General features: G+C 42.5%; 1 protein-coding gene and 7 non-coding genes across 8 annotated transcripts in view; all 8 read right to left on the reverse strand.

Moving 5' to 3' along the window:
* Positions 1-538: 538 nt before the first annotated feature.
* On the reverse strand, positions 539-610 carry TRNAH-GUG (transfer RNA histidin (anticodon GUG)). The gene has a single exon. It is a non-coding gene; the product is annotated as a tRNA-His (tRNA).
* Positions 611-618: 8 nt separating this feature from the next.
* On the reverse strand, positions 619-691 carry TRNAR-ACG (transfer RNA arginine (anticodon ACG)). Its single transcript has one exon. It is a non-coding gene; the product is annotated as a tRNA-Arg (tRNA).
* A 1,418-nt stretch (positions 692-2,109) lies between these two features.
* TRNAH-GUG (transfer RNA histidin (anticodon GUG)) lies at positions 2,110-2,181 on the reverse strand. The gene has a single exon. It is a non-coding gene; the product is annotated as a tRNA-His (tRNA).
* Positions 2,182-2,894: 713 nt separating this feature from the next.
* TRNAH-GUG (transfer RNA histidin (anticodon GUG)) lies at positions 2,895-2,966 on the reverse strand. The gene has a single exon. It is a non-coding gene; the product is annotated as a tRNA-His (tRNA).
* Positions 2,967-3,679: 713 nt separating this feature from the next.
* Positions 3,680-3,751, reverse strand: TRNAH-GUG (transfer RNA histidin (anticodon GUG)). The gene has a single exon. It is a non-coding gene; the product is annotated as a tRNA-His (tRNA).
* Positions 3,752-8,267: 4,516 nt separating this feature from the next.
* The window catches only part of LOC149279206 (GEM-interacting protein-like), a 36,150-nt gene continuing 17,726 nt past the window's right edge, over positions 8,268-26,691 (reverse strand). Inside the window, exons 6-20 of the mRNA XM_089501431.1 lie at positions 20,857-20,921; positions 20,664-20,774; positions 18,547-18,627; positions 17,276-17,449; positions 15,071-15,208; positions 14,037-14,227; positions 13,660-13,769; positions 11,915-12,016; positions 11,481-11,576; positions 11,228-11,391; positions 10,838-11,026; positions 10,337-10,474; positions 9,772-9,956; positions 9,127-9,401; positions 8,268-8,437 (exon numbers count right to left, since the gene is read on the reverse strand). Of these exons, the coding sequence (XP_089357557.1) occupies positions 8,268-8,437; positions 9,127-9,401; positions 9,772-9,956; positions 10,337-10,474; positions 10,838-11,026; positions 11,228-11,391; positions 11,481-11,576; positions 11,915-12,016; positions 13,660-13,769; positions 14,037-14,227; positions 15,071-15,208; positions 17,276-17,449; positions 18,547-18,627; positions 20,664-20,774; positions 20,857-20,921 (2,189 nt within the window). The remainder of the gene's footprint in view (positions 8,438-9,126; positions 9,402-9,771; positions 9,957-10,336; positions 10,475-10,837; positions 11,027-11,227; positions 11,392-11,480; positions 11,577-11,914; positions 12,017-13,659; positions 13,770-14,036; positions 14,228-15,070; positions 15,209-17,275; positions 17,450-18,546; positions 18,628-20,663; positions 20,775-20,856; positions 20,922-26,691) is intronic.
* On the reverse strand, positions 15,415-15,487 carry TRNAM-CAU (transfer RNA methionine (anticodon CAU)). Its single transcript has one exon. It is a non-coding gene; the product is annotated as a tRNA-Met (tRNA).
* TRNAM-CAU (transfer RNA methionine (anticodon CAU)) lies at positions 18,114-18,186 on the reverse strand. Its single transcript has one exon. It is a non-coding gene; the product is annotated as a tRNA-Met (tRNA).

Raw genomic sequence — 26,691 nt, forward strand, 5'->3', positions numbered from 1 at the left:
GTGGGCTGTGACAGGCAAGATATTTGGTAGGAAATGACTAAACAATCTAGAGATAGGGTGCTAAAATACGCCAACAATGAAGAAAAAAGGAGTTTCATGATCATGAAAAAAGGTGGCCAAGTAGTTGGCTTGTTCCCACAAGCAAAAGTAGAAATGCTTTGCTTGAAAGCACAGTGGAGATATTTCAGCTAGTTACCTCTCATACTGAAAGTTTAGCTAAGATTTCTATGACCAATCTGAGGAGGCAAAATGTATTCAACAACACCTATGTCTGAAATGGTGTCTCACAGCGAGTGTTTCCTTTACAGTCCCTAATGAGAGTTAGCAAACACCGCCTACAAAAAGATGATTTTAACACGAGGGAAACCATGCACACCTACCAATTTCTTCCATTTGTGTCAGACTTTCTTCCAAAGCGAATGAAAGATGGTCTTGAACACTCGCAGCCTCTAATGAACAGGTGTTGGGAGAACATATCTGTAACAAGGAATTTTGGACAGGAGTTTGAAAAGACTCTAGCAATTCAGTAAAAGTAGGATGCCGTGACCCGGATTCGAACCGGGGTTGCTGCAGCCACAACGCAGAGTACTAACCACTATACGATCACGGCAAGTGACTCGAGCCAGGTAGGAGTCGAACCTACAATCTTCTGATCCGTAGTCAGATGCGTTATACATTGCGCCACTGGCCCACACATTTGCATTGGTGGATATCCTTTGCTTTAGTGAGAAGACTGAGTCAGCTTATTGAAGGCATAAAAGAGGGAGACTTCATCTTTTCTAGAAAGTGGGCTGTGACAGGCAAGATATTTGGTAGGAAATGACTAAACAATCTAGAGATAGGGTGCTGAAATACGACAACAATGAAGAAAAAAGGAGTTTCATGATCATGAAAAAAGGTGGCCAAGTAGTTGGCTTGTTCCCACAAGCAAAAGTAGAAATGCTTGCTTGAAAGCACAGTGGAGATATTTCAGCTAGTTACCTCTCATACTGAAAGTTTAGCTAAGATTTCTATGATCAATCTGAGGAGGCAAAATGTATTCAACAACACCTATGTCTGAAATGGTGTCTCACAGCGAGTGTTTCCTTTACAGTCCCACATGAGAGTTAGCAAACACCGCCTACAAAAAGATGATTTTAACACGAGGGAAACCATGCACACCTACCAATGTCTTCCATTTGTGTCAGACTTTCTTCCAAAGCGAATGAAAGATGGTCTTGAACACTCGCAGCCTCTAATGAACAGGTGTTGGGAGAACATATCTGTAACAAGGAATTTTGGACAGGAGTTTGAAAAGACTCTAGCAATTCAGTAAAAGTAGGATGCCGTGACCCGGATTCGAACCAGGGTTGCTGCGGCCACAACGCAGAGTACTAACCACTATACGATCACGGAAAGTGACTCGAGCCAGGTAGGAGTCGAACCTACAATCTTCTGATGCGTAGTCAGAAGCGTTAGCCATTGCGCCACTTGCCCACACATGCACATTGGTGGATATCCTTTGCTTTAGTGAGAAGACTGAGTTAGCTTATTGAAGGCATAAAAGAGGGAGACTTCATCTTTTCTAGAAAGTGGGCTGTGACAGGCAAGATATTTGGTAGGAAATGACTAAACAATCTAGAGATAGGGTGCTAAAATACGCCAACAATGAAGAAAAAAAGGAGTTTCATGATCATGAAAAAAGGTGGCCAAGTAGTTGGCTTGTTCCCACAAGCAAAAGTAGAAATGCTTGCTTGAAAGCACAGTGGAGATATTTCAGCTAGTTACCTCTCATACTTAAAGTTTAGCTAAGATTTCTATGACCAATCTGAGGAGGCAAAATGTATTCAACAACACCTATGTCTGAAATGGTGTCTCACAGCGAGTGTTTCCTTTACAGTCCCTAATGAGAGTTAGCAAACACCGCCTACAAAAAGATGATTTTAACACGAGGGAAACCATGCACACCTACCAATTTCTTCCATTTGTGTCAGACTTTCTTCCAAAGCGAATGAAAGATGGTCTTGAACACTCGCAGCCTCTAATGAACAGGTGTTGGGAGAACATATCTGTAACAAGGAATTTTGGACAGGAGTTTGAAAAGACTCTAGCAATTCAGCAAAAGTAAGATGCCGTGACCCGGATTCGAACCGGGGTTGCTGCGGCCACAACGCAGAGTACTAACCACTATACAATCATGGCAAGTGACTTGAGCCAGGTAGGAGTCGAACCTACAATCTTCTGATATGTAGTCACATGCGTTATCCATTGTGCCACTGGCCCACACATGAATGTTGCTGGATATCCTTTGCTTTAGTGAGAAGACTGAGTTAGCTTATTGAAGGCATAAAAGAGGGAGACTTCATCTTTTCTAGAAAGTGGGCTGTGACAGGCAAGATATTTGGTAGGAAATGACTAAACAATCTAGAGATAGGGTGCTAAAATACGCCAACAATGAAGAAAAAAGGAGTTTCATGATCATGAAAAAAGGTGGCCAAGTAGTTGGCTTGTTCCCACAAGCAAAAGTAGAAATGCTTGCTTGAAAGCACAGTGGAGATATTTCAGCTAGTTACCTCTCATACTGAAAGTTTAGCTAAGATTTCTATGACCAATCTGAGGAGGCAAAATGTATTCAACAACACCTATGTCTGAAATGGTGTCTCACAGCGAGTGTTTCCTTTACAGTCCCACATGAGAGTTAGCAAACACCGCCTACAAAAAGATGATTTTAACACGAGGGAAACCATGCACACCTACCAATTTCTTCCATTTGTGTCAGACTTTCTTCCAAAGCGAATGAAAGATGGTCTTGAACACTCACAGCCTCTAATGAACAGGTGTTGGGAGAACATATCTGTAACAAGGAATTTCGGACAGGAGTTTGAAAAGACTCTAGCAATTCAGTAAAAGTAAGATGCCGTGACCCGGATTCGAACCGGGGTTGCTGCGGCCACAACGCAGAGTACTAACCACTATACGATCACGGCAAGCGACTCGAGCCATGTAGGATTCGAACCTACAATCTTCTGATCTGTAGTGAGACGCGTTATCCGTTGCGCCACTGGCCCACACATGCATGTGGGTGGATATCCTTTGCTTTAGTGAGAAGACTGAGTCAGCTTATTGAAGGCATAAAAGAGGGAGACTTCATCTTTTCTAGAAAGTGGGCTGTGACAGGCAAGATATTTGGTAGGAAATGACTAAACAATCTAGAGATAGGGTGCTGAAATACGCCAACAATGAAGAAAAAAGGAGTTTCATGATCATGAAAAAAGGTGGCCAAGTAGTTGGCTTGTTCCCACAAGCAAAAGTAGAAATGCTTGCTTGAAAGCACAGTGGAGATATTTCAGCTAGTTACCTCTCATACTGAAAGTTTAGCTAAGATTTCTATGATCAATCTGAGGAGGCAAAATGTATTCAACAACACCTATGTCTGAAATGGTGTCTCACAGCGAGTGTTTCCTTTACAGTCCCACATGAGAGTTAGCAAACACCGCCTACAAAAAGATGATTTTAACACGAGGGAAACCATGCACACCTACCAATTTCTTCCATTTGTGTCAGACTTTCTTCCAAAGCGAATGAAAGATGGTCTTGAACACTCACAGCCTCTAATGAACAGGTGTTGGGAGAACATATCTGTAACAAGGAATTTCGGACAGGAGTTTGAAAAGACTCTAGCAATTCAGTAAAAGTAAGATGCCGTGACCCGGATTCGAACCGGGGTTGCTGCGGCCACAACGCAGAGTACTAACCACTATACGATCACGGCAAGCGACTCGAGCCATGTAGGATTCGAACCTACAATCTTCTGATCTGTAGTGAGACGCGTTATCCGTTGCGCCACTGGCCCACACATGCATGTGGGTGGATATCCTTTGCTTTAGTGAGAAGACTGAGTCAGCTTATTGAAGGCATAAAAGAGGGAGACTTCATCTTTTCTAGAAAGTGGGCTGTGACAGGCAAGATATTTGGTAGGAAATGACTAAACAATCTAGAGATAGGGTGCTGAAATACGCCAACAATGAAGAAAAAAGGAGTTTCATGATCATGAAAAAAGGTGGCCAAGTAGTTGGCTTGTTCCCACAAGCAAAAGTAGAAATGCTTGCTTGAAAGCACAGTGGAGATATTTCAGCTAGTTACCTCTCATACTGAAAGTTTAGCTAAGATTTCTATGATCAATCTGAGGAGGCAAAATGTATTCAACAACACCTATGTCTGAAATGGTGTCTCACAGCGAGTGTTTCCTTTACAGTCCCTAATGAGAGTTAGCAAACACCGCCTACAAAAAGATGATTTTAACACGAGGGAAACCATGCACACCTACCAATTTCTTCCATTTGTGTCAGACTTTCTTCCAAAGCGAATGAAAGATGGTCTTGAACACTCGCAGCCTCTAATGAACAGGTGTTGGGAGAACATATCTGTAACAAGGAATTCTGGACAGGAGTTTGAAAAGACTCCAGCAATTCAGGAAAAGCAGAATGCCGTGACCTGGACTCGAACTGGGGTTTCTGCGGCCACAGCACAGAGTACTAACCACCATACAATCACGGCACGCGACACGAGCCAGGTTGGAGTCAAGTGTTTTAAAGGGAAAATGGGCAGGGAGTCGGTGCTTACCTGGCAATCTCCAGATCAAACCCGGAGAGTTCCCAGTTATGTATATTAATATTAGCCCCTGCTGCCTCTCTCTCTCTCTCTATATATATATATATCTTAATATTAGACCCTGCTGCCGATATATATTAATATTAGACTCTGCTGTCAATATATATTAATATTAGACCCTGCTGACAATATATATATATTAATATTAGCCCCTGCTGACAATATATATATATATATATATATATATTAATATTAGCCCCTGCTGCCGATATATATATAAATATTAGACCCTCCTTCCAATATATATACATATATATATATATATATATAAATATTAGACCCTGTTGCCAATATATATATTTTTTAAAACATAGGGCCCTGCTCCACGCTCCCTAGCATGCAATCACTCCCTTCGCTCCCGCAGAAAAAAAAATATTTGCCACACTGAATCAGAATCAGACATACAAATCCTGTATTTGCAGGTATAGAATAATAATGCATGGAAACATAGCATCGCAGCTATAGATTAACTAGAAATAACATGTAAACTCAGCACTGAGGGTATAGATCAAATAAACAAACAGCACTGCAGGCAGTGGCGGAACATTCAAGGCCGCAGGGGTCGTGACTGCGACTGGGCCCTAGAGTTCTGCCAGTCAGGGGGGCCCAAGGGGTCTGCAGTGGTGGCAGCGCGAGGCATATGTCATATGCCAGCGTTCAGCAGTGAAACCACACGCACCACAGAGCCCTCACGCTCCCACCACAGGTAGGGAGAGGGTAGATAGTGAGAAGTGAGATAGTGAGAAGGGAGGGGGGTAGGGAGAGGGTAGATAGTGAGAAGGAAGGGTAGGGAGAGGGTAGATAGTGAGAAGGGGAGAGGGTAGATAGTGAGAAGGGGGTAGGGAGAGGGTAGATAGTGAGAAGGGCAGGTAGGGAGAGGGTAGATAGCCTGAGAAGGGGGGAGAGGCAGTAAATAGTGTGAGAAAAAAAATCATGTTTTTGTGGGGGGCCCTGAGGCTTCCAGTTATGCGGGTATTGATCAACTGAATAACACACAAACCCAGCTTTGCAGGTATAGATCAATTGGAATTCACATAAAAACTCAGCATTAAAGGTATATAAAACCCCCTAAAGTACAGGCATAGATCACAGGTTGCACACCCCAAATGTCCACATTGTCCACATAGAACCACACCAGCATCCAAAGTACACACATAAGACTTGCAATCTTTGTCCCCAAACAGCCCGGCCTGTGCCATCTTTGTCCCCAAGGCTCAAACACCCTGCTTGTGCATTCTTTGCCTTTCCACAAATCAATTATACATCTATGATACACACACAAACACTTTTACAATCACTCACAAATTCACACTTGTATTCGCATAATTAATTCACACAATAATTTATTCTCTCACTCATTCAAGCAAATCATTTATACATATTCATTAATGCATTCTCACAAATTCATTAATTCATACTCTTAATCACTTCAGACAATTCATCCACACATTAATTCATTCATTCTCTCACTCATTCACACAATTCATCCACACATTAATTATTTCATTTTCTCACTCATTCTAACGCTTTATTTCAACCACCCCCTTTCTCACTATCTACCCCCTCCTCAGTATCTACCCCCTTTCCCCCTTCTCACAATCATGCGCAATGAGATGCTAGCATGGTTTCAGTAGGTGAAGATTCTGAAGGTTAGTGACATGACATGAAACCACACAGTAATACTTAGTGTGATTGCTGTCTGCTGAAAGGAATGCAGATGGCTCCCAGATGGGTTAAGACTGTTGTAAACCTGTAAGTCCTCATTTACGGAACATGTCCTAGAAAATATTTATTTTTAAAGGAACAATCACATTGAAAAAAGTGTCATGACTGCTTAATTTGGAGCAATCTAACAGCCCCATTCGTTTCTAAGTTTCATCCTCTGCAGGTTCCCCCCAACTGGCCAATGATCCCCATCGCCCACAAAGGCAGGACAGATGGGAAGCTACCTGGGACGGCTGGACAGTCTTGAAATCCTTCTACAATTTCTGTGACAGAATGACCTGTCATACAGGAGCCCAAGGTACTCAGAGATGGCTCCAGCCTGGCTGCCAAACAGGCAGGAACTCCATTGTTTAATTAATCCCATCAATAGGATTGCTGATTGGGGATTAAAGGTTAGGTTGAATTCATGTATCTGTTAGTTTATGTTAATGAAGTTCTGTGGCTATATGAGTCTATGTTTTACTACAATAAACCGTTCATTCCTGCTGTACTCAGTTCAAGGTAGTTGTGTCTACTTATTGGGTACACATAGCAGGGTTCCAAGGTGTGCATGCTGACTGGTGCTGGAAGTGATTCCGGGGACAACAGGAGGATACATGTGGGTGATCTCTGGGAGTTACTACAGTGTTGCAGTATCTGAGAAGACTTATTTATGACATGGAATTATACCTTTACTGTCCTTTTTAATGACACAATATATCATATAAATGCCATTTTGTGCTCATAAATAACAGTAACCCAGAAATAATAATTAAATGGATACACGCAAGAAGGACAGTAATATTCTAGGTACGTGGGGTACGTGAGGTCTAGGTGCGTGGGGACCTCTAGTGTCTACTGAGCATAATGTTCAAAGTCATAGTACGCATTGTGCTTCTGCGCCTGCAAGTCAAGGCTATGAGGTGTATTTACTAAACAGGACGTTTACAGGAAGGCATTTCTTCAGCTCGCCAACTTCACTATGCATTAGGAAGGGCCAACTCTGGTGAGCTTCTCCTGTGTGAAGGGCTGAGAGGGCCCTGAAAAATCTTTGTTAAGCAGGGCTGGACTGGGAATGAAAAGCAACCCTGGAATTATGTGGGCACGAGCCCCATATATTATTGCATGGTTGAGCTCATGTGCCCACATGCCACATGAGGGGTGTAACTCCAGGAGTATATCTCAGAGGACTTGCTCAGACTTGCTCCAGAGGCCAGTTCACCCATTTCTAGTACCCGGGAAATATAAGAAAAAAACTTGAGACACAAAATTACAGATGCACTCTGGAATAAGAAGACATTTCCAGAGTATAAACCAAGCTAAAGAGTTAGAAAATATTTACAAATCCCAGGTGCTTGGTTACTGTAAAATACACTTTGTGTGCACGACTCCTGAGTGCAACCCCGTCCGCAAAACCCCAAAAAGCAGAGTCCAGGTTAAATGTATTTTAATTGACAATAAGTGGCAAACATATTATCCACTGCTTTATAAAGAGGAAAATATATACAGAAAGTTACAATAAGTGCAGTAGGCATACAAACCTTAAGAGCTCCAGCCGAGGAGAGCATGCGCTATGAGTCTTTCAGTCCATTATTTCTTATATTAATTGGGTTTCATAAAAGGTCCCCATGTAGTCTTATTCATAGGCTTCATCTTTTTGTTGTAGATTCGCATCCTCCTCATAGCCCTTCCTGTATACTGGAGCCTATTCCTTGTAGTCTTCCTCTATCTCACCATGCCTCATAAGGCATTACTCATATATACAACTGTACTGAAAAACCTAAGCATCCATTTTACCGTTGCCCCTCTCCTAGACTCTTTTCTTCTATACCGTTTGATGTCTGTTGCCTGTACCCATCACAGTGATGGGTTTAGAGGAGATACCGCTCATCATCTTTCCTTATTGTCAATGGCTATTCATCAATGATCTCATCTGATCTTAGTTCTTGACTGTTGCGTTGTTCTGCTCGTCCACTTCTAACCGGTAAACGGCTAAAGTGATCTCTGGAATACATTTCATTTTTAAACCCTGGTTCCTCTTGCACCAACTGATTTAATCCATCATGATCCCCTTCATCAGTTTCTAGAATCAGAGTAAGAAATTTCCATTAAATCATGCTAGTAAAGTTGATTCTTAGGGATTATGTGTAAAAACTAAGTCAATTTCTAAAGTGTTTTTTAAGCCATCAATACATATTTAATATATGGGACAAGCATGTAAGGAAGAAAATGGTTAACTTTACCTGAACTCACAGCAGATGGGTGACCTTTATTCATACACAGCTATGAAACAGAACACATACATAATCGGATGTTAGAATGTTTGTATTTAGTAATGTTCTACATACTGTATTCTGACTCCAATATCAGCAGGTTAGGGTTTTTATTGTATATGCAAATTGGGGATCTTCTGGCACAAAATCTATGGTGGTACATTAGTAAAGAGCAGTAATTTATGTACTTCTGATGGTATAGAGGCATACAGTCTGGAGCTGACTCCTCCCTGGAATATTGATATCAGAGCATCCCAACTCTTGCTTTTTTACTAAAATAACACTTGAAATCATACTTGCATACTTGCTTCAACACAGTGACCTAATTCAGAATATCTTTGTCTCCTGACAAGTCATGGTTTTCATGAAGAGCTTTATCGGAACCATCGGATGTCACTATTAGCAACTCACTTCCAGAGAATCACTGTGACTACTAAAGGGTTAAGGTTTAAATAGTCTCAGTTCATTTAAAAAGTGCCCAAGTACAGTCATACCTCACTAACAAGCGATCCATGTGCTGCTTCTGATCCACTCATTTCTGCCTCGGGCTGCTCCTCCCCTGACTGTTGGTGCCTGCATGAAGGAAGGTCATCCATCCCAAAGATTTTCTCATAGTTATTTATGAGGAACTCCACCGCCTGAGCCTGGTAGCCAGAATCTATTAGACAGGTCATGGTCACATCTTGCCCAGGAGATGGACGAATCAGTGTTGGGCCAAATATAATCCCCAGATTATTAGGGTTCATCATGTTCTCGTCATATCTCTGGGAAACCCTGGAAGGTACAGTAAAGGCAGAATGTTGAGATGATGATGATTACAGCCAACTAATATAATGTAAACGGCATATGATACATTGTTCTACACTGCAAGTCATACAATGTACACTAGGTAAAGAGGTGCAGACCCTAGAACTCTTGTTTTCTAGTTTATATTATAAGTGAACAGCATGGAGACCCAATCAGTGCTACAGAAACATTGTTAAAATCATCATGCATCTCCTAGGAAAGGGGATCTTATTCTTATCTAGGATGTTAGAGGTGTGCCTTGTATCCAGATACTATAGGTTCAAATAGGGGAAGATCCCCTGTAATTCTTTAAAATACATACAAATAAAACAAAAAACATGTACTGACTATAACCCACCTGTACAGGTGAGCTGTAAGATGGCGAAGTGTGTTATAGTTAGTGGCTGGGAGGCGGCAGAGAATGTCCTTCATGCGCTGTATATGATCATGGCTTTCTTCAGTCCCTTTTTTGTCTTCTTGGAGCTCTCGTGAAAACTCTATAAACTCCTTGTAGAGTTGATAAGGGACCACTGAATCAGGGAGCTGAGTGAGAGAGTGAGTGATGTTCATTCCTCTTAAAGGCATAGCAACTCATTTCAGTGTGCCCTAATAATATTATGGTGCTTTGGGTAGATATACTCTGGAATGTAGGCTTGGACCTTAAAGGTGGATGAAACTAACCTTCTGTTGTAGATCCATGGCACTCATTTTAGAACTTTTAATACTGGAAGTATAATGCAGATGTAACTTGTATATAGGTATATACAGTATATACAAATTATATTCATTTATGAATCAAGTTATTGCTTCCCAGTAACACTCTTTAAGTTACAAAACTAAAATAAATACCCCGTGATTCTATAGCAATTAATTGACTTGAGAGAGTGTGTACACCCTGACTGCACTGTCTTTTTCTATTGTACCTGTTTAAGAAATTGTTTGAGGGAACTGGTGATATCATGTGGTGAATGTCCTGAAAGATCCACCAGGTCTCGACCATTCTCAAATGCCTGCAAAAGTTTCTCCACGCGGGCCTTGGCCCCGCTTACACGGTAAAGCCCCTGGAAAGAAATGACAGAGAGAGTGTTCTGAGAGAGACACTGGTAGGCCGTATAGATATCCATTAGAAAAACTGAAAGAGAGGAAAAATGTGACACAGGGAGAGAAAATAATTGTATAAGTGTTAAATTACTTTTGCCAAATTGTATAAATAGTAAAAGGAAAAAATAAATGTATGGAAAACATGGATGAAGCCATATAATTTGAATGAAATCAAAGAGAAGTGAAAGAGTTAGAAATTGAGTTTGAAAAGAAACTACAAGTAGAGGAAAAAAGAATACATAAGGTCATTACAAACAGTCATGGAATACTAGAGCCTGAACTCTGAGATTTTGGATGGTTCATCATGCTAAAGGATGTGGTACCTGCTTTCCCAAGGCACGTAGCTCAATCTCTGAAGTACACTTAACAATGATGAATGGGACCTCTTCAGGAAAATATCGTGGGAATTGAGAAAAGTCCATGCCAAATAGCGGTACTTTGGACGGAAGTTTCTTATGACCACACTTGATTATCAGGCTCTCAAGGCACTTCCTGTGACAGGTCAAGTAACACTGCAGAAAGGAAACAGCAAGCAAACACTGTAATAGGGTTCCAGCAAGTCGATCCATGCCCTCTCAACACGACTTATAGGTTATAGGCAGTGTCCTCTTGACTAATATTGAATATTGACAAAGGCTAATTGTAACGCTTAGAAGAATAATTTATTTCCCCCGATAAGGTGACAAAAACAATCTTTGTAAATTGTCTCTAACCTCTTCACACTCCACACCAGATACCATGAAGCCTTCACACTCCTTGCATTTAGAAGGAACCCTTGTACGCCGAAGACGATGACTTTGAGCAGCTTGAGTCAAATATGCTGCTTTGTCTGGGCTTTGAGGTGGCACGCCATTCTCAGATGTAGCATCTGTGGAGTCTGCAAACCCATAGGCATGTAAAAAGTATTAGACTATCTTTGCACACAAGTTCCATGTTAAGTAGTACTGGGGGGGGCTCATCACTCACCGACATCATCTGTCTGATTGGAATCTCTCTCGTCCAGATCATCAGAGGACACAGTACCTGTGGATGAAGCCTTAATTACTTTTCTGGCATCATGACCTAAAATACACAGCACGAAAGAAAAATTAGGATGCATTCTCTAGTAATGACCAATGCAAGATAACATTAACCATTGAAGGTGTCAGGGCACCGCTGAAAGACATTGTTGGTTTGTCATAACCTGATTAGTGCAAACCATTTACGTTCATCCTCAAGCCTACAACATCACTCAAAGATAGGCCTTTAAGAACAAAAGTTATTAAAGAAGCACAAACAGAGCTTTGGTGCCATGTGATTCATAGCTTTCTAAAGTGTAACATAGTCACCGGTCATCATTGAGTGAAAGAGTAACAGATCAATAAATTGCATGGTGTTATGAAACCGATGAAACCATCTACCCGGGCTGTCTGATGGAGATTCCTGAGTCCTGACCTCACTGCCACCACCCATAGTGTCAGAGTCGCTATTGAAGTACTTGCTTCCCCAAGATCCTCTTTCACCTAAAAAGGAGAATAGGAGAATAGTATGCTGATTTAAATGCTTTAATAGCTGAGAAATGTAATTCTCTAGTGGTTGTTGAGCTATGGCCCAGATGATCTTGCTTATCATATCACGTTGCCTTTAACTTTCATGGAGTAAATACTAAACACACTTGAATACTTTGCTTGTTAAACCCATTGCAATTAGGTTCCAATATTGTTTGTATTGTTATTTGTATTTCCAAAACACAATAGAACATGAAGACAATATCAGACCCACCCCCTCTCATCAGATCCAAACCCTTCTTTTCTCTCCCCAATAGACATGAAAAAAGTGGCACGTGGGTAGAGCTGAGGAGTGGGCAGAGCCAGAGCAGGTAGTGGGTGCAGTCAAAAACCACTTCAACCAGAGATCAAAGGTTGGTATTTCAGTGGTCCCAACTCTTGCGAGGAGGGACCAAGAAGATCCGGCCCTCCTGCATGCCTTACGGACGGGGAGGAAAGGAAGGGGCCGCATATCCTTCGAGCGTGCGACCTCTGAAGAAAATGAAGGGTACCTGGTGTCCACTGTGGCCTTATGGCACTTTTTCTTTTTTTCACAGTGAAGCACTGACCTTGGGGCTTCAATAAAAGTTCCTGGAGCCACTGGGGCAGATTCAAGGTATTTCTAAGTATGGTGGTAGAAAGGCAGCACTTCTGTAAAGGCCTAAACTCACTAGGGGCTGAGCTACTGATAGATAAAACATCTAATCTTGTTGTGTCATCAATAAAGTACACAGGAACTATACTGGAGGAGTTTCACACATGCCGAGTAACTTGAACAGTGAGTCTGAGGATAGAAAAGACTCTGGGTTGATGGCACCTTTTACTGCATAACTGAAGTGATTAGATTTGCAGAAACCTGGTTGCTGGTGAGTTCAGCCGATAGATTAAGATAGATTAAGACCATAAGGATAGACTGAATAAATAGGAGGCGTCCCCAAGTGGCCATTTAGGCTGCTGATATGGTGGTACCACAGTCAACTGTCACTAAACTGTCTTTGAAATACCTTTAAAAGCAGAGCCCTCTGGGGCATTTGAATGGTGAGGGAATAGTTAAAGGCAGTGGTAGGCATGTATTCAGGTGAACAACACCGATTTTGTTTTAGTGTAACTAAGAATGATTACGAGTGATTAATTTGCCTAGTGGGAAATCAACACTATCTGTACATGTGAAGTGATGGCAGGTGGAGATAAATGAGGAGCTTGTCCAAATTGGTACACCTGTCTATAAATTCCTTTATTATAATATTGGCTACTTTGTAGGGCTCCCATCTTTACATTCATTAGCCATTTTGGGGTAAATAATATCTCAATAACATGTGGTGAAGGGCTGTTAACATCTGACAACTAACATAACACTAGCAATACAGTTTTGTGTCCCTTAGGTGTGTTTATTTACTCAAGCGTGCGCTGAACCTTGGATACATCCACTCAACTCTTCTCTTATTTGATGTGTGGTTGCCCCACAATCATTACATGCAAAATTTTAGACCTTAAAATATCAAAAGGGTGAGCAATGATTTGTGATGTGGTACATATTCTACTGGCACCGACAGAATTTACATTTCTGCTGACTGTTTACTAGTCAAGGAAATATTCCCCATCCTTATCTGTAAACTCACCAGGAGACAGCTTTGCTGCTTGGTCTTCTGGCTTCAGATGCAGATCAGACCGTGAAGAAGAGACTCTGACAAGCTGAACTGCATTCTTTCGTCGACCACCAGGTGATGACCTAAGAGACAATTAGAAACTGTATGATAATCATGGATCAAAGAAAAAACAAGCATCTAATTGTGGACTTGACTATGTGTTAGAAAGGGTTGAGTGGGCCTGCATGTTACAAAGTAAAATCTGTAAGATAGAATTTATATACTTAATAATTCATTATGCAGGACCAATTTAGCCCCTTTTTAGGGTGAACCCTGCCAGGTTATATGAACTAAAATGATTTGGGAGGATTTACCTAGCTATAGATTTATCTACTCTCTAGATTTGTTACCTCTGTCCTGTGGGAACATACTCCTGGAAAATGTATTTTTCAGTCTCTGTGTGCTTCCTTGGCAAAGTTAAGATAAACTGCAAGTATCGGTCTCCAGCCTCGTAAGGGTCACACGTTTCCAGTAGGTTCTCGTATCCAGAGGGGAAAGACTCGCACTGAGTCCTTTTCATTCTCAGGAGGTTTAATGTTACCTGCAGTGGAGCAGAACTCAAGACATTACACACTTGGAGACAGTCACCGGTGACATTTCTCCATATTGATTGACTGGATCAGTTTTCCCAAGGCGAGCATTAGTAGGTTAATCATCTCACAACCATGACATCTGTCTTGAACCAGAGAATATTATACAAAATGGAATATTTAGTTCAGTTTGTCTTAATACATGCAATTGGTAAAAAGATGTTAGTCATGATGCACGGTCTGATTTATAACAGAATTCCACGCTAGGAATGCTGACGCTGGCTGAATCTTTTATAATTTAGTGAGAGCTTTCTAGGAACCCATGTAGATGTCTTAAAGGACTCCAACAGCAGCTTGATGTAAGATGCCCACTGGTATTCGTTTTCAGCGGGCCATAGTGTATTATACTAAATTGTTGCAAACGCTCTATTTTTCCTTTATTCCTCCTCTGCTTATCCCACTATTCTACTAAAGCAGATAGTATGCTTAGGTATACTGCCCGCACATGCATAATAGCAAAGCAGTTCTACTCCTGATGGTATAGAGCAGCACTGGCTCAGACATGCACGCCTTGGCTCGTCTTCAGTTTTGGTTTGCCCTTGATTTTAATGAAAAAATAGCCTTGCCCCAATTTAAGGTAAGACCAAAGGTTTTTTAGAATTCTAGAAAATCTATCGGGTCTGTTCACAAGGGGTCTGTGAGTGAAGATGAACAGGGCATCACCAAAAGCAACTCGACTCCTCAGGAAAAGCAGTGATAAATGTAAAGTGATTCCGACATCCTACAAATATTAACTTGGGAACTTCCCATGATAGTCCTATCTGAATCTTTCCCCAGCTCAGTTTTCTACTAACCTCCTTTAGCACCTGGTCTCCCTGGTGAATCAGTTTTCGGATATGTGATATGATTCTCATTCTGACCATCTCCTGCTGCTGACATCGCAAGTTAGCCTCTGATACGCAAGAACGGTATGTAGCCTCAGCTTCCAGAGCCTAAATAAACAAAGGGGTCAGTCAGTATACTTTGCTCTGTCCAAAAATGATTCCACCCCCTACCTTAACACGTGAACTGCTTTGATCTTTAGGATGACCAAATAGCAGCCGTGAAGCAGATCTGCCACTTTCCCAAATTTTACATTTTAAAAAGCCTCTGGCCCTCTGTGTTTAGATTGTGCTCTATTTAAAACAAAAAAAACAAGTGCCCTGTGTGAGGATCGAACTCACGACCTTCAGATTATGAGACTGACGCGCTACCTACTGCGCTAACAAGGCAGCTGCTAAGGTCAGTGAAGAGAGGGGAAGGGAAGTCTGCATCACACAAGACGTTAATACTTACCGTATTTGTATAAGCTTTTAACTCATATAACAAATCCCATACTTTTAAACCAAATACCTCGAAAATGCTGATTAACAAAGAAAAGGAACAACGCTATAGGTACTTAAGTTGCGTAATTATAAAAGGTTTGATGGTAAGCATTTTCTTTTATTTAGCTACATAAGATATGCATTATGCAGGGTGTCATATTTTTTTATTGTTGAAAATCAGTATGTAGTCACCCTACCATAACTCTATCATGACCAGAGCTTGCCGGCACAAATTATACATTATTATACAAGGACAGATAAGGATTTTTTGTGATAAAAATTTTTAATTCAGCAGAATTAAGGGAGAATTATTTTCATACATTTTCCATTTTTCTGTATATATTGTTTGAGGTTGAGTGGGGGCTTTTTTATAGACGTCACAGACCTTTCTCGTCATCAGATAGTACCCATTATGATGTCATGGTGATATCACTGCGCTCTATATAAATATTTGTTTAACATTTTATTGTAGTGTTTATTTTATTTTTAGTATTTGTTATGAGGACAAAACCCAATTATACAAGGAACCCATTATGTACAAGCTGAAAAACTGTTAAAGAAATGGGCAGCCAATCAAGAAGTCAAACAAATATAAGAAAATGCTATACTCTAATGCTAAGAGAGTCTAGAAAAAAAACACAACTTTTGGGAGGGCTCCCTTGGTATTACTTCTCTAAGCGCATTATTAGATTTAATATCATCATATCAAGGACTGCACATGAACCAAGACAAGGAGACTCTCTAGCCCTGGAGCCTCCAAGGATCACAGATGATGACTGAACTTCTGTGGAAATCTTTTGGCCAACTCAGCCATTCCTAAACAGGAAGCTTCTCGGCCTTTTGGCTAAGATCAAGTGTAGTTCCCCTTTGGGAAGGGGGGGACTATGCTGATCCTCTGGCCTTAGGGTTCGGGATAGCAAATGGAGCCTGAGGTGGAATTGCCCTGGCAGAAATGCTGGAGTCACCGTGTGTGGTATTGCACGCCACTGCACACGGTGAGCGCACGTTCTCACTGGCGGCCTACCAGCACTACCTTTTCCCCAGGTACCTTCTGGTCTTGGGGTTAAGATTTTATTTTTGAATCCGGCAGGCCAGCAATGGCCTGTCCCTAAATTATTTTTTTTAATTTATAAAATTCACTTCGTTTTACACGAGTGCCGATTAATTTGCCCCCCTTTTGAATTCACGGTTTGAAATTCACGGCTTGGCCCTCACTACTCTATGGCACACGTATTTGTAACCACGTTTTTGACACTGTTTTCTTTTTAAGAGGCAGTGAAGCCTGAACTTTGCTGGAGGAGGATTGGGAGCCTTCTGGCCCCTTCCTCTCTTCAAAAAAGCCAGCAAGGAGTCTCACTCTTCGGGGTGAGACTCAAGATCCGACCCTCCCATGGGGGGGGTTGGAATTTGTCCGAGTTCTCCGAGTGAGGGAACTCGGTATCGTAGTCTGGCTTCTGCTGCCTTGTGCACAGAATGCGGCACCAAAGGAGCACGCACCTCGGGCTTCCAAAAAAAAATAAATTCCTAAACAGGAAGCTCAGTGGGATCCTTCGTTAACTCAGACCCTAATGAGTACAACTGAAATGCATGGAAAGTTCCCAATGCACTTTGCTGGGAGATGCTTAGCAAACAACTCTTGAGAGACACTGCAATTCCAGCGTTACATTTTAGATTAGTGAATACTCTCCATCTCACCTTTGTTTGTGCCTCTTCTCTGAACCTCCTTCGCCTCTCGAGCTGTTTGTGGGCGTTTGTGGTCATGGTTTGCTCTTCCTCTACCTTGGCACTTAGCTGTTTTGCTTTCTCCAACTCCTCACAGCGCTGTATGTACAGCTGCCGAGACTTGCGTAGCGAGGACAGGGCATCTGTCTATGGAAACCAAACATAGAAATACTGAGTCTAATACCATCTGTGTTTTACTGATATCAGCAGAAGAAGAATATGACCTGACAAGATATGAGGTCAAATACATTAGTGTAGAATTTTTGTCCAATTTTCAGGATTTTGATTGTAAAATCATCCTATCATCTCAAGATATTAGAATACAAGAATTAGATGAATTAGTAAAATAGAACAAATCAGGTACTTAGGCCCTTTTATACACTTGTATGCATATGTTTTTATTTATTGAGCACTAATAGATTTACTTGTGAAATGCACTTGTCAAACATGTCAAATAATAAGAAGGACATTTCATATGTGTAGCTAGGGATATTGAGGGATCAGGATAACAAAATTTCTATGTCACAGGAATTTATTTGGTGAAAAAAGTATATTGTGAGGTATTGGCACACCTGGAAATTCTCTAGGTTTTCCATGGAATGCATCAGGTATCACATATGGTATCATTACTGGAGAGTGCATTATTTTCTGTGTGAGGGGGTGGTGTTTGACCACCTAACAGCACTGAAGCCCTGTCCCTTTACTAAATTTTACATTTTAAAAGCCTTCATGTTTGGATTATGCCCTTTTGCATAACATTTTAAAAGCCTTCATGTTTGGATTATGCCCTTTTGGGGGAAAAAAAGACAAGTGCCCCGTGTGAGGATCGAACTCACGACCTTCAGATTATGAGACTGACGCGCTACCTACTGCGCTAACGAGGCAGCTGTCAGGGACAATGGGGAGATGGGGAGATGGGGAGATGGGGAGATGGGGAGATGGGGAAATGGGGAGATGGGGAGATGGGGAAATGGGGAGATGGGGAGATGGGGAGAGGGGGAGAGAGGGGGAGAGGGGGAGAGAGGGAGAGAGGAAGGGAGGACTGCATCACAGGAAGTTAATGCAGCAGTTGTACAAGCTTTTAACAAATCTCTTCTTTCCTGCAAAGTAAGACAAATCCCATACTTTTACTCCAACTACTTTTCTCTCAGAACCTGTATGGGGCAGGAGAAGGCTCCAGGTGAGCCATCCTGGTAAGGGCCCAGATATGAATATTATCAGGTACTTATAGGTTATAGTTGTACCATTCTTTTCTGTTCTCGCTGCCACTGCTCCCGGAATTCTTTTCTCCACTTCTCAATCTCTGTCTTCTTTGCCGACAATGGCTGAAAAAACATCAGTGTACAGAGGCTTTAATTACATTGTATTTTAGATATTTTACCTATATGGCTTTCTCCTCACTTATCTCCAAGTGCACACCTACCTGGCCTTTCCAATATTATGATGTCCCTTGCCTGTCCTCTGATCTAATCTCTACCTCTTATGTTCACATACAAGACTTCTCAAGTGCTGTTAATATCCTACGGAATGCCCGACCCCAGTTTATCCTTTTGTCTCCAATTACTTAAAACCCACTTCTTTAGTTCCACTTGCTTGCCTTTCCTAACCTCCCACCGTCCTTACTCCACTCAATCTGTATGTATTTCTAGTAACATTATTCATTTCAACAATATTTACAATGGGATACAGTTGTAGGGCTGGTCTGCCTCAAATATTTGCACATTCACTTCTTTCGCAATATATCTCCAACTCCTTCCAGGGACGGACTGGGAATTTATATTGGCCCTGGCACTATAAGGTTGGTGACCAATAAATGATATACATGTCCATGCGTGCATTGAGCCTGCAGCCACACAGTTAAAGATGGCCTCTTTAACTTTTAGCTATTGTAAATCCAAATTGTTATATGGTTATTATGCTTTTGATATATATGCATTTTACCCATTCTATAGCTGTGTGGAATAAGATGGCACTATATAAATCAATAAATAATAATATTGTACAGAAATGCCATATGCATAAACTATATGGACAAACAAAATGTAACTATGAAAAATGTATGCTACAAGGCTGCACTGTTTTCTTGTTTCTTGTTTCCTTGCTAAAAAGAGGAAGTGTCATATTCGAGAAAAAACCATAATGGAATCTAGTGTTTTTCATGACTAGCAGTTTTAAAAGTTTCCTGGGAGTTCCAGATATCACAGCTTCCGACAGTATATACTAGACTTGTGCATTCATATTTGGACGAAAATGAAAACAAACACGAAGGGTGCATTTGCGTTGTTCAGCCCGAATACCGAACATATGAACATGGCGGCGCCAAAACATATATGAAGACGAAGACACACAACACGAAGAACCTTCGTGTTGGTCTTCGTTAGTTGATGGCAGGTGCATTTCATTGGTTGATGGCAGAGTAGGCCACTGCCGGCGACCAATAGAGTTGCTCGTACGGACGTTTAAAATCCTGGCGCCAAAGCTGCTGCGTAGTGCATACCGCGTTAACCTCGTATTAACCCCTTCTACAAAAAATGAAGAAAAAAACCAAACACGGAAATGTACATGAATATTCACCCGAATCGAACACAGGAACGGGCAAATTTTCCCACATGAAATCACACACGAACAGTTGGCTGGTGCCCAAGTCTAGTATACACCACAACCCTTACGAAAAAAGTACTGCAGTTTTACTTCAGAAAAACTGCAGTAATTTTTTTGTAAGGGAAGAGTTACACTTTAAGAGGACCAGTCCCTCTTAAGGACCCAAAATCCCTTTGTCCCCCCAGCCCCCTGTTATCCATTAACATACACACTAGCATACACACTAACACACACTCATTCTGACACATACACATTCTATCACATACTACTCTACCAATCACACCTTTCGCACATCACCACACCTCTCACACCCTTATCTTGCCTGAAATCTTTCTTCATCATGCCATTACTGCAGTGTAACATAACATTGCGTTACGTGACCCCCCACTGCGCTCCCACCTTTGTGAATGTGACTTGGACCGGCCCTTGTTGAAGAATTTCAAACTGACCCCATTACCAGCCCCTGGATACCTGTCTTCTCTAAGTGCTCTGGATTTTCTGGGTATGAGTGTATGTGAGACCTATGTGAGTTTGATGGCATAATGTAGACAATGTGCCGATTTTTGGGCCGATGTGTCGCGCCATGGCTGTGATACTGGGCACTGTTACTAATATGCTGTGTTAAGCCTGTGTTTTTTTTTTTTTATTTGGCAACCCTATGTACAAACCAGCAGAGAGCTTGGGAGCTACCTGGTGGAGCTGTCTGCTCTAAATTGCAGATGTGTCTAAAAAGCGTTAGTGCTACTGACATACACATCACCTGGTAATACTTCTTCATCTGCAGATGGGCCACTGTGTTGGTAGCTGAATTTGCCATGTGGGTCTCATGATCCATGAGTAATAAGTAGACATCTTGAAGAGGCATGCACGGCTGCAAGAGGCCATATAGGAGACAATGTAAAAAAGCAACACTACACACAATGCCCTTCCCTGGCACTCAGCCCCCATATTACCTGTTGACTGATGTTGCATCTTGCTGACTCAGACAATCTGATGGCGTTTTTTGCAAATTCACTTTCTGCAGAAAGAAGAAGTCTCTGAGAAGTCGAAATGTTCATGGCATACTTCCCATGTTAAAACCACAGTCAATAACATCCATTCATTCTGGACCAGTTAACATTCTCCACCCTCCTTGCGCTTACTGTTTGTCACTATCCGGAAGTGAGCTGGTAAGTGAAAGGTTCCTAATAGTAAAAAAAACTCCAATACACACAGGACACAAATCCAGGCGAGGTACAATAGGGCACGAGCGGAGGCAGAGTCAAAAAACAAGCAGGGGGTCAGAGGCAGGCAGCAAATAGATAATGGTCAGTAAGCGAGAATAGGGTCTGGTACACAAAGGGTCAAAACACAGAGAACGCTTCGGTATAGGAATCCAACTTCAACTGATACTTCAGCAAAGGATACTGGGACTGAAGCGTCTAAATACGTTCGAATTTGGCGCCAAAATGACGTCAGTATTTGAAACGTGTTGCTATGGCAACGGTGGAGCGTGTCCTGCGTCTCACTGGATTCTGCCGGCAGCTAGAGAGAGACGCGTCTCCCTGGCAACGGAGCGAGCGCCCCCTCCCTCCTGTTAACCTCCGGCTGCAGCTGCGTGGGAGTGTAGCTGGAGAGGCCCTGCTTGCTGCTGTGTCAGTAAGCCGGGAAGGAGCAGAGATGTCAGCGTGGGAACGATGGCTGGGGTAAGTACTTGCTTTATGACAGTACCCCCTCCCGAACGGTAACCTCCGGGAACCGATAGGACCAGGTTTAGAGGGGTAACTCCTGTGAAACCGACGAACCAAGACAGGTGAGTGAACTAAAGAGGCCGGTTCCCAGGAACGGTCAGCAGGTCCGTAACCCTCCCAATCCACTAAATAATACAAACGGCCTCCCCTAAGACGGGAATCCAAAATGTCTTGAACGATATATTCAGGATAACCTTCAACAATGACAGGAGGAGGAGGTAAGGAAGACCGTGTGGCCAGTCTATTGGCAATAACTGGTTTGAGCAGAGAGGTGTGGAAAACCGGATGGATTTTGACAGATGGCGGTAACGCAAGTCGATAAGTGACTGGGTTAATACGGTGAGTGATGGTATATGGACCAATAAATCGGGGTCCCAACTTTAAAGAGGGTATGGCTAGTTTCATATTTCGAGTAGATAACCATACTTTATCCCCGGGTTGATAGTCAGGGCCAGTACGTCTATGTTTATCCGCTTGACCCTTATATCGTTGTTGAGCAATCGTCAGATTTTGTTTTGCCATACGTAATGCTTTATGTATTATTCGCAGTCTTTTCGCCGCCTCTGGCACCATTACTGGGGTTATGGATATAGGTAGGTCAGGAGGATGATAACCGTATAGCAGAAAGAACGGGGTTTCTTGTGTTGATGAGTTCTTAATGTTATTGTGTGCAAATTCTGCCATAGGTAGCAAAGAGGACCAGTCCGATTGGAGGTAAGATGTGAAACAACGAATATATTGTTCTAGACTTTGATTTATTCGCTCCGTCTGACCATTAGTTTGAGGGTGATAACCAGAAGATAGGGCTGGTTCAATCTTCAACCCTTTACAAAATGACCTCCAGAATTTTGAAGTGAACTGAGAACCCCGGTCAGTCAGTATTTGAAGAGGAACTCCATGTAAGCGAACAATCTCTCTTATGAACATGTCAGCTGTCTCAGTTGCTGATGGGAGGTGTTTCAGTGGTATGAAATGCGCCATTTTGGTCAGTCTGTCTACAACAACCATGATGGTATTATATCCGTTAGATAAAGGTAATTCCACTATAAAGTCCATTGATACGGAGGACCATGGCGATTGGGGAGTGGGAATAATTTGTAACAATCCCGGAGGGCATTGGTGTGAGGTCTTGTTCCTTGCACAAACTTGGCATGAGTTCACATAGTCTTTTGCATTCATTGCCATGTTAGGCCACCAGAAGCGACGGCGAAGCAAACTGAGCGTTCCTGAGATCCCTGGATGCCCTGCCAACGGGGCGTCATGGCAGATGCGGAGAGCGTCGGTCACAAAAGGTGGAGGTATTATCAATTTATTTTGATGGTAAAAGAGTCCTCCTTTCCTCTGCAACGGTTGAACTGTAGGACGATGAACTCTGAATTTGAAGTAGTCCCTCAGGGAGCTAATAAAATCTTTCTTGGTGACCAAAAAATGTCTCGGGGGAATTATTGGTTGGGTGGTGTTGGGGTCATCCTGTTCATTGACGTATTGGCGAGATAAAGCGTCAGCCTTGCCATTTTTACTTCCTGGTCTGTAAGTTATGTGAAAATTGAATCTTGTAAAAAAAAGAGACCAGCGCGCCTGACGAGGTCGTAGTCTCTTGGCTCGTTGAAGATATTCCAGATTGCGGTGGTCGGTAAAGATAACAAACGGATGTCGAGACCCCTCGAGATGATGTCTCCATTCCTCTAGTGCACACTTTATTGATAGCAACTCACGATCGCCTATGTCGTAATTCTTCTCAGCCGGTGAGAGTTTGCGAGAGAAAAATGCTATAGGGTGAAGTAGATTTTTAGGTCCTTGTCTTTGAGAAAGGATAGCCCCCACCGCTACTGTAGAGGCGTCTACCTCCAAAATAAAAGGCAGATCAGAATTGGGATGTACCAGTATAGGAGCAGAGGTAAATCTTTGTTTAAGCGTGGCGAAAGCCTCCTCGGCCTTTGTGCTCCATAAAAACTTGGTATTTTTGGATGTTAGGGTTGTGAGAGGAAGGACGACTCTGGAAAAATTATGAATGAAACGCCTATAGAAATTAGCAAATCCAAGGAATCGTTGCACATCTTTACGTGATTGAGGCTGTGGCCACTGTTCAATGGCCTTCACTTTAGTTTTGTCCATTTCGATGCCTTTGGATGAAATGTGAAATCCCAAGAAGTCTATAGTATTAGTTTCAAACTTGCATTTTTCTATTTTGGCGAACAAACGGTGGGCACGAAGACGTGAAAGAACCTGGTGTACATGGCTGCGGTGCTCTTGGAGGGTAGCGGAAAAGATCAATATATCATCAAGATAGACAACCATGAAAGTATCTAATAAATCCCGGAAAATATCGTTGACAAAGTTTTGAAAGGTAGCTGGAGCATTACATAGTCCATAGGGCATCACTAAGTATTCGAAGTGTCCATAACGAGTACGAAATGCAGTCTTCCACTCATGACCGTCTTTAATACGCACAAGGTTATATGCTCCTCGTAGATCTAGTTTAGTGAAAATAGCGGCTTGCTTTAAACGTTCGAATAATTCCGGGATGAGAGGAAGAGGGTATCGATTTTTTATGGTTATAGCGTTTAGTTCTCTGTAGTCCACGCAGGGCCGTAAACCCCCATCCTTCTTTCCTACAAAGAATATTCCTGCCCCGGCCGGAGAGGTGGATGGACGAATAAAACCCTTGGCTAGGTGTTCGTCGAGGTAATCTCGTAGTACTTTCAGTTCTGATTCCGACAAGGGATATATACGGCCGTAAGGAATTTTAGATCCAGGTATGAGGTCTATAGGACAGTCGTATGAACGGTGTGGCGGAAGACATTCAACTCCCCTCTCATCAAACACGTCCTGGAATTCCATATAGCATGAAGGCAAACCCGGTATGGAGGTTCTGGATACAGTAGGGGACGTTTGAAGAGAAATATGTGCAGTACTGAGACAATGGCGGATGCAGAACGGAGAGGAAAATGTTACTTGTCCTGTAGTCCAATGAATGACGGGATCATGTTGCTTGAGCCAGGGCAGGCCCAAGATTAATGGAAATAAAGGGGAATTGATGACATCAAAGGTTATTCTCTCTGTATGCCTATTCCCTATAGAACAGGTGAGTGGGACAGTTTCTAAATGCACTGGTCCGGAAGACACGGGTGAGCCATCAATGGTCTGGATAAATACCTCATGTTTCTTAGAAGAGGTAGGGATCTTCTGTTTGGCGAGGTATTCTTTATCAATTATATTGCTGCTTGCCCCGGAATCGATGATGGCTTGGAGATGAAGTTGATGAGATCCCCACTGTAAACGCAGAGGAACAGATAGGTGAGTAGCGGTCTCCAGAAGTATGGACGAAATACAATAGGATCTGTTTCTGGACTCACCTCTAGGTGATTTAGGACAGATAGGGCAGGCCGACAGGAGATGGGAATCCGCTCCACAATATGAACATAAATTATTGTCCCTACGTCTGTTCTTTTCCTGAACGGACAGAGAAGATCTGGCTAGCCCGATCTGCATAGGTTCCACCTCCGATAGAGGTGAGGGTGTAGGAGTAGGATCCTGTGAACGAGGCATAGATGTTCTCCATGAGGGAGTCCAGGGACGTTGTTTCTCGGCCCTACGTTCTCGCAATCTCCGATCAATAGAAAGAGCCAAAGCCATCAGAGGTTCAAGTGAATCGGGAACTTGGCCATGAGCCAATTCGTCACGAACAGCATCCGAAAGACCCAGGCGAAATTGGTCAGCAAGGGCGTAATCGTTCCATTTAGTATCTGCAACGAGGCATCGGAACTCGGTAATGTACTCCTCCACTGGACGGCGGCCTTGCGATAAGGTACGGATAGCTGAACATGCCGAGGAGTGGAGGTGTGGGTCATCGTATAGTGAGGACAAAGTAGCAATAAAGGAGGTGTAATTATGAATAACAGGATCATTTGAAGATAATAAACGATGTGCCCAACTTGCAGGTTCACCCTCCATTAACAAAATCATTGAACGAATCTTCACGGAGTCAGAATTATAAGTACGTGGTTTAACAGAAAAAATGAGTTCGCAATTAGTAATAAATGCACGGAAAGTCTTTCGGTCTCCGGAGAATTTGGTTGGTAAAGGAACTTGGGGTTCAAACGACGGTCCTAACTCTGGAGCTGCAACGGAGGGAGCAGGTGGTGGAGAAGGGTTAATAGGAGCAGCAACTTGGTTTTTGAGGTCAGCTACTTCATTATGAAGATTTCCATATTGAGCTTGCATGTCCATCATCATTTGGGCCAGCTTCTCCATCTTGTCGTTCATATCTGAAAGTGTGGCTTGGAGTCCTGCAGGAACCATAGTAATGGCTGAAGTATACTGTCACTATCCGGAAGTGAGCTGGTAAGTGAAAGGTTCCTAATAGTAAAAAAAACTCCAATACACACAGGACACAAATCCAGGCGAGGTACAATAGGGCACGAGCGGAGGCAGAGTCAAAAAACAAGCAGGGGGTCAGAGGCAGGCAGCAAATAGATAATGGTCAGTAAGCGAGAATAGGGTCTGGTACACAAAGGGTCAAAACACAGAGAACGCTTCGGTATAGGAATCCAACTTCAACTGATACTTCAGCAAAGGATACTGGGACTGAAGCGTCTAAATACGTTCGAATTTGGCGCCAAAATGACGTCAGTATTTGAAACGTGTTGCTATGGCAACGGTGGAGCGTGTCCTGCGTCTCACTGGATTCTGCCGGCAGCTAGAGAGAGACGCGTCTCCCTGGCAACGGAGCGAGCGCCCCCCCCCTCCTGTTAACCTCCGGCTGCAGCTGCGTGGGAGTGTAGCTGGAGAGGCCCTGCTTGCTGCTGTGTCAGTAAGCCGGGAAGGAGCAGAGATGTCAGCGTGGGAACGATGGCTGGGGTAAGTACTTGCTTTATGACACTGTTTAACCACTGCTCATCTAAACCCCTTTGTGGCCATGAGATATTATAACGCTCAAAGGAGGATCTTGGGAAAGGATTTTGGGTTCCTCGCTCACTAATAGCCCCTGGCATGCAAATATACAAATTACATAATTTTAATATATTATTATTATTATTATTATTATCCTTTATTTAT

This window comes from Sceloporus occidentalis, unplaced genomic scaffold (assembly GCF_023333645.1).
Source record: "Sceloporus occidentalis isolate IW3139 unplaced genomic scaffold, rSceOcc1.0.p SCAF_174, whole genome shotgun sequence".
Lineage (NCBI taxonomy): Eukaryota > Metazoa > Chordata > Lepidosauria > Squamata > Phrynosomatidae > Sceloporus > Sceloporus occidentalis.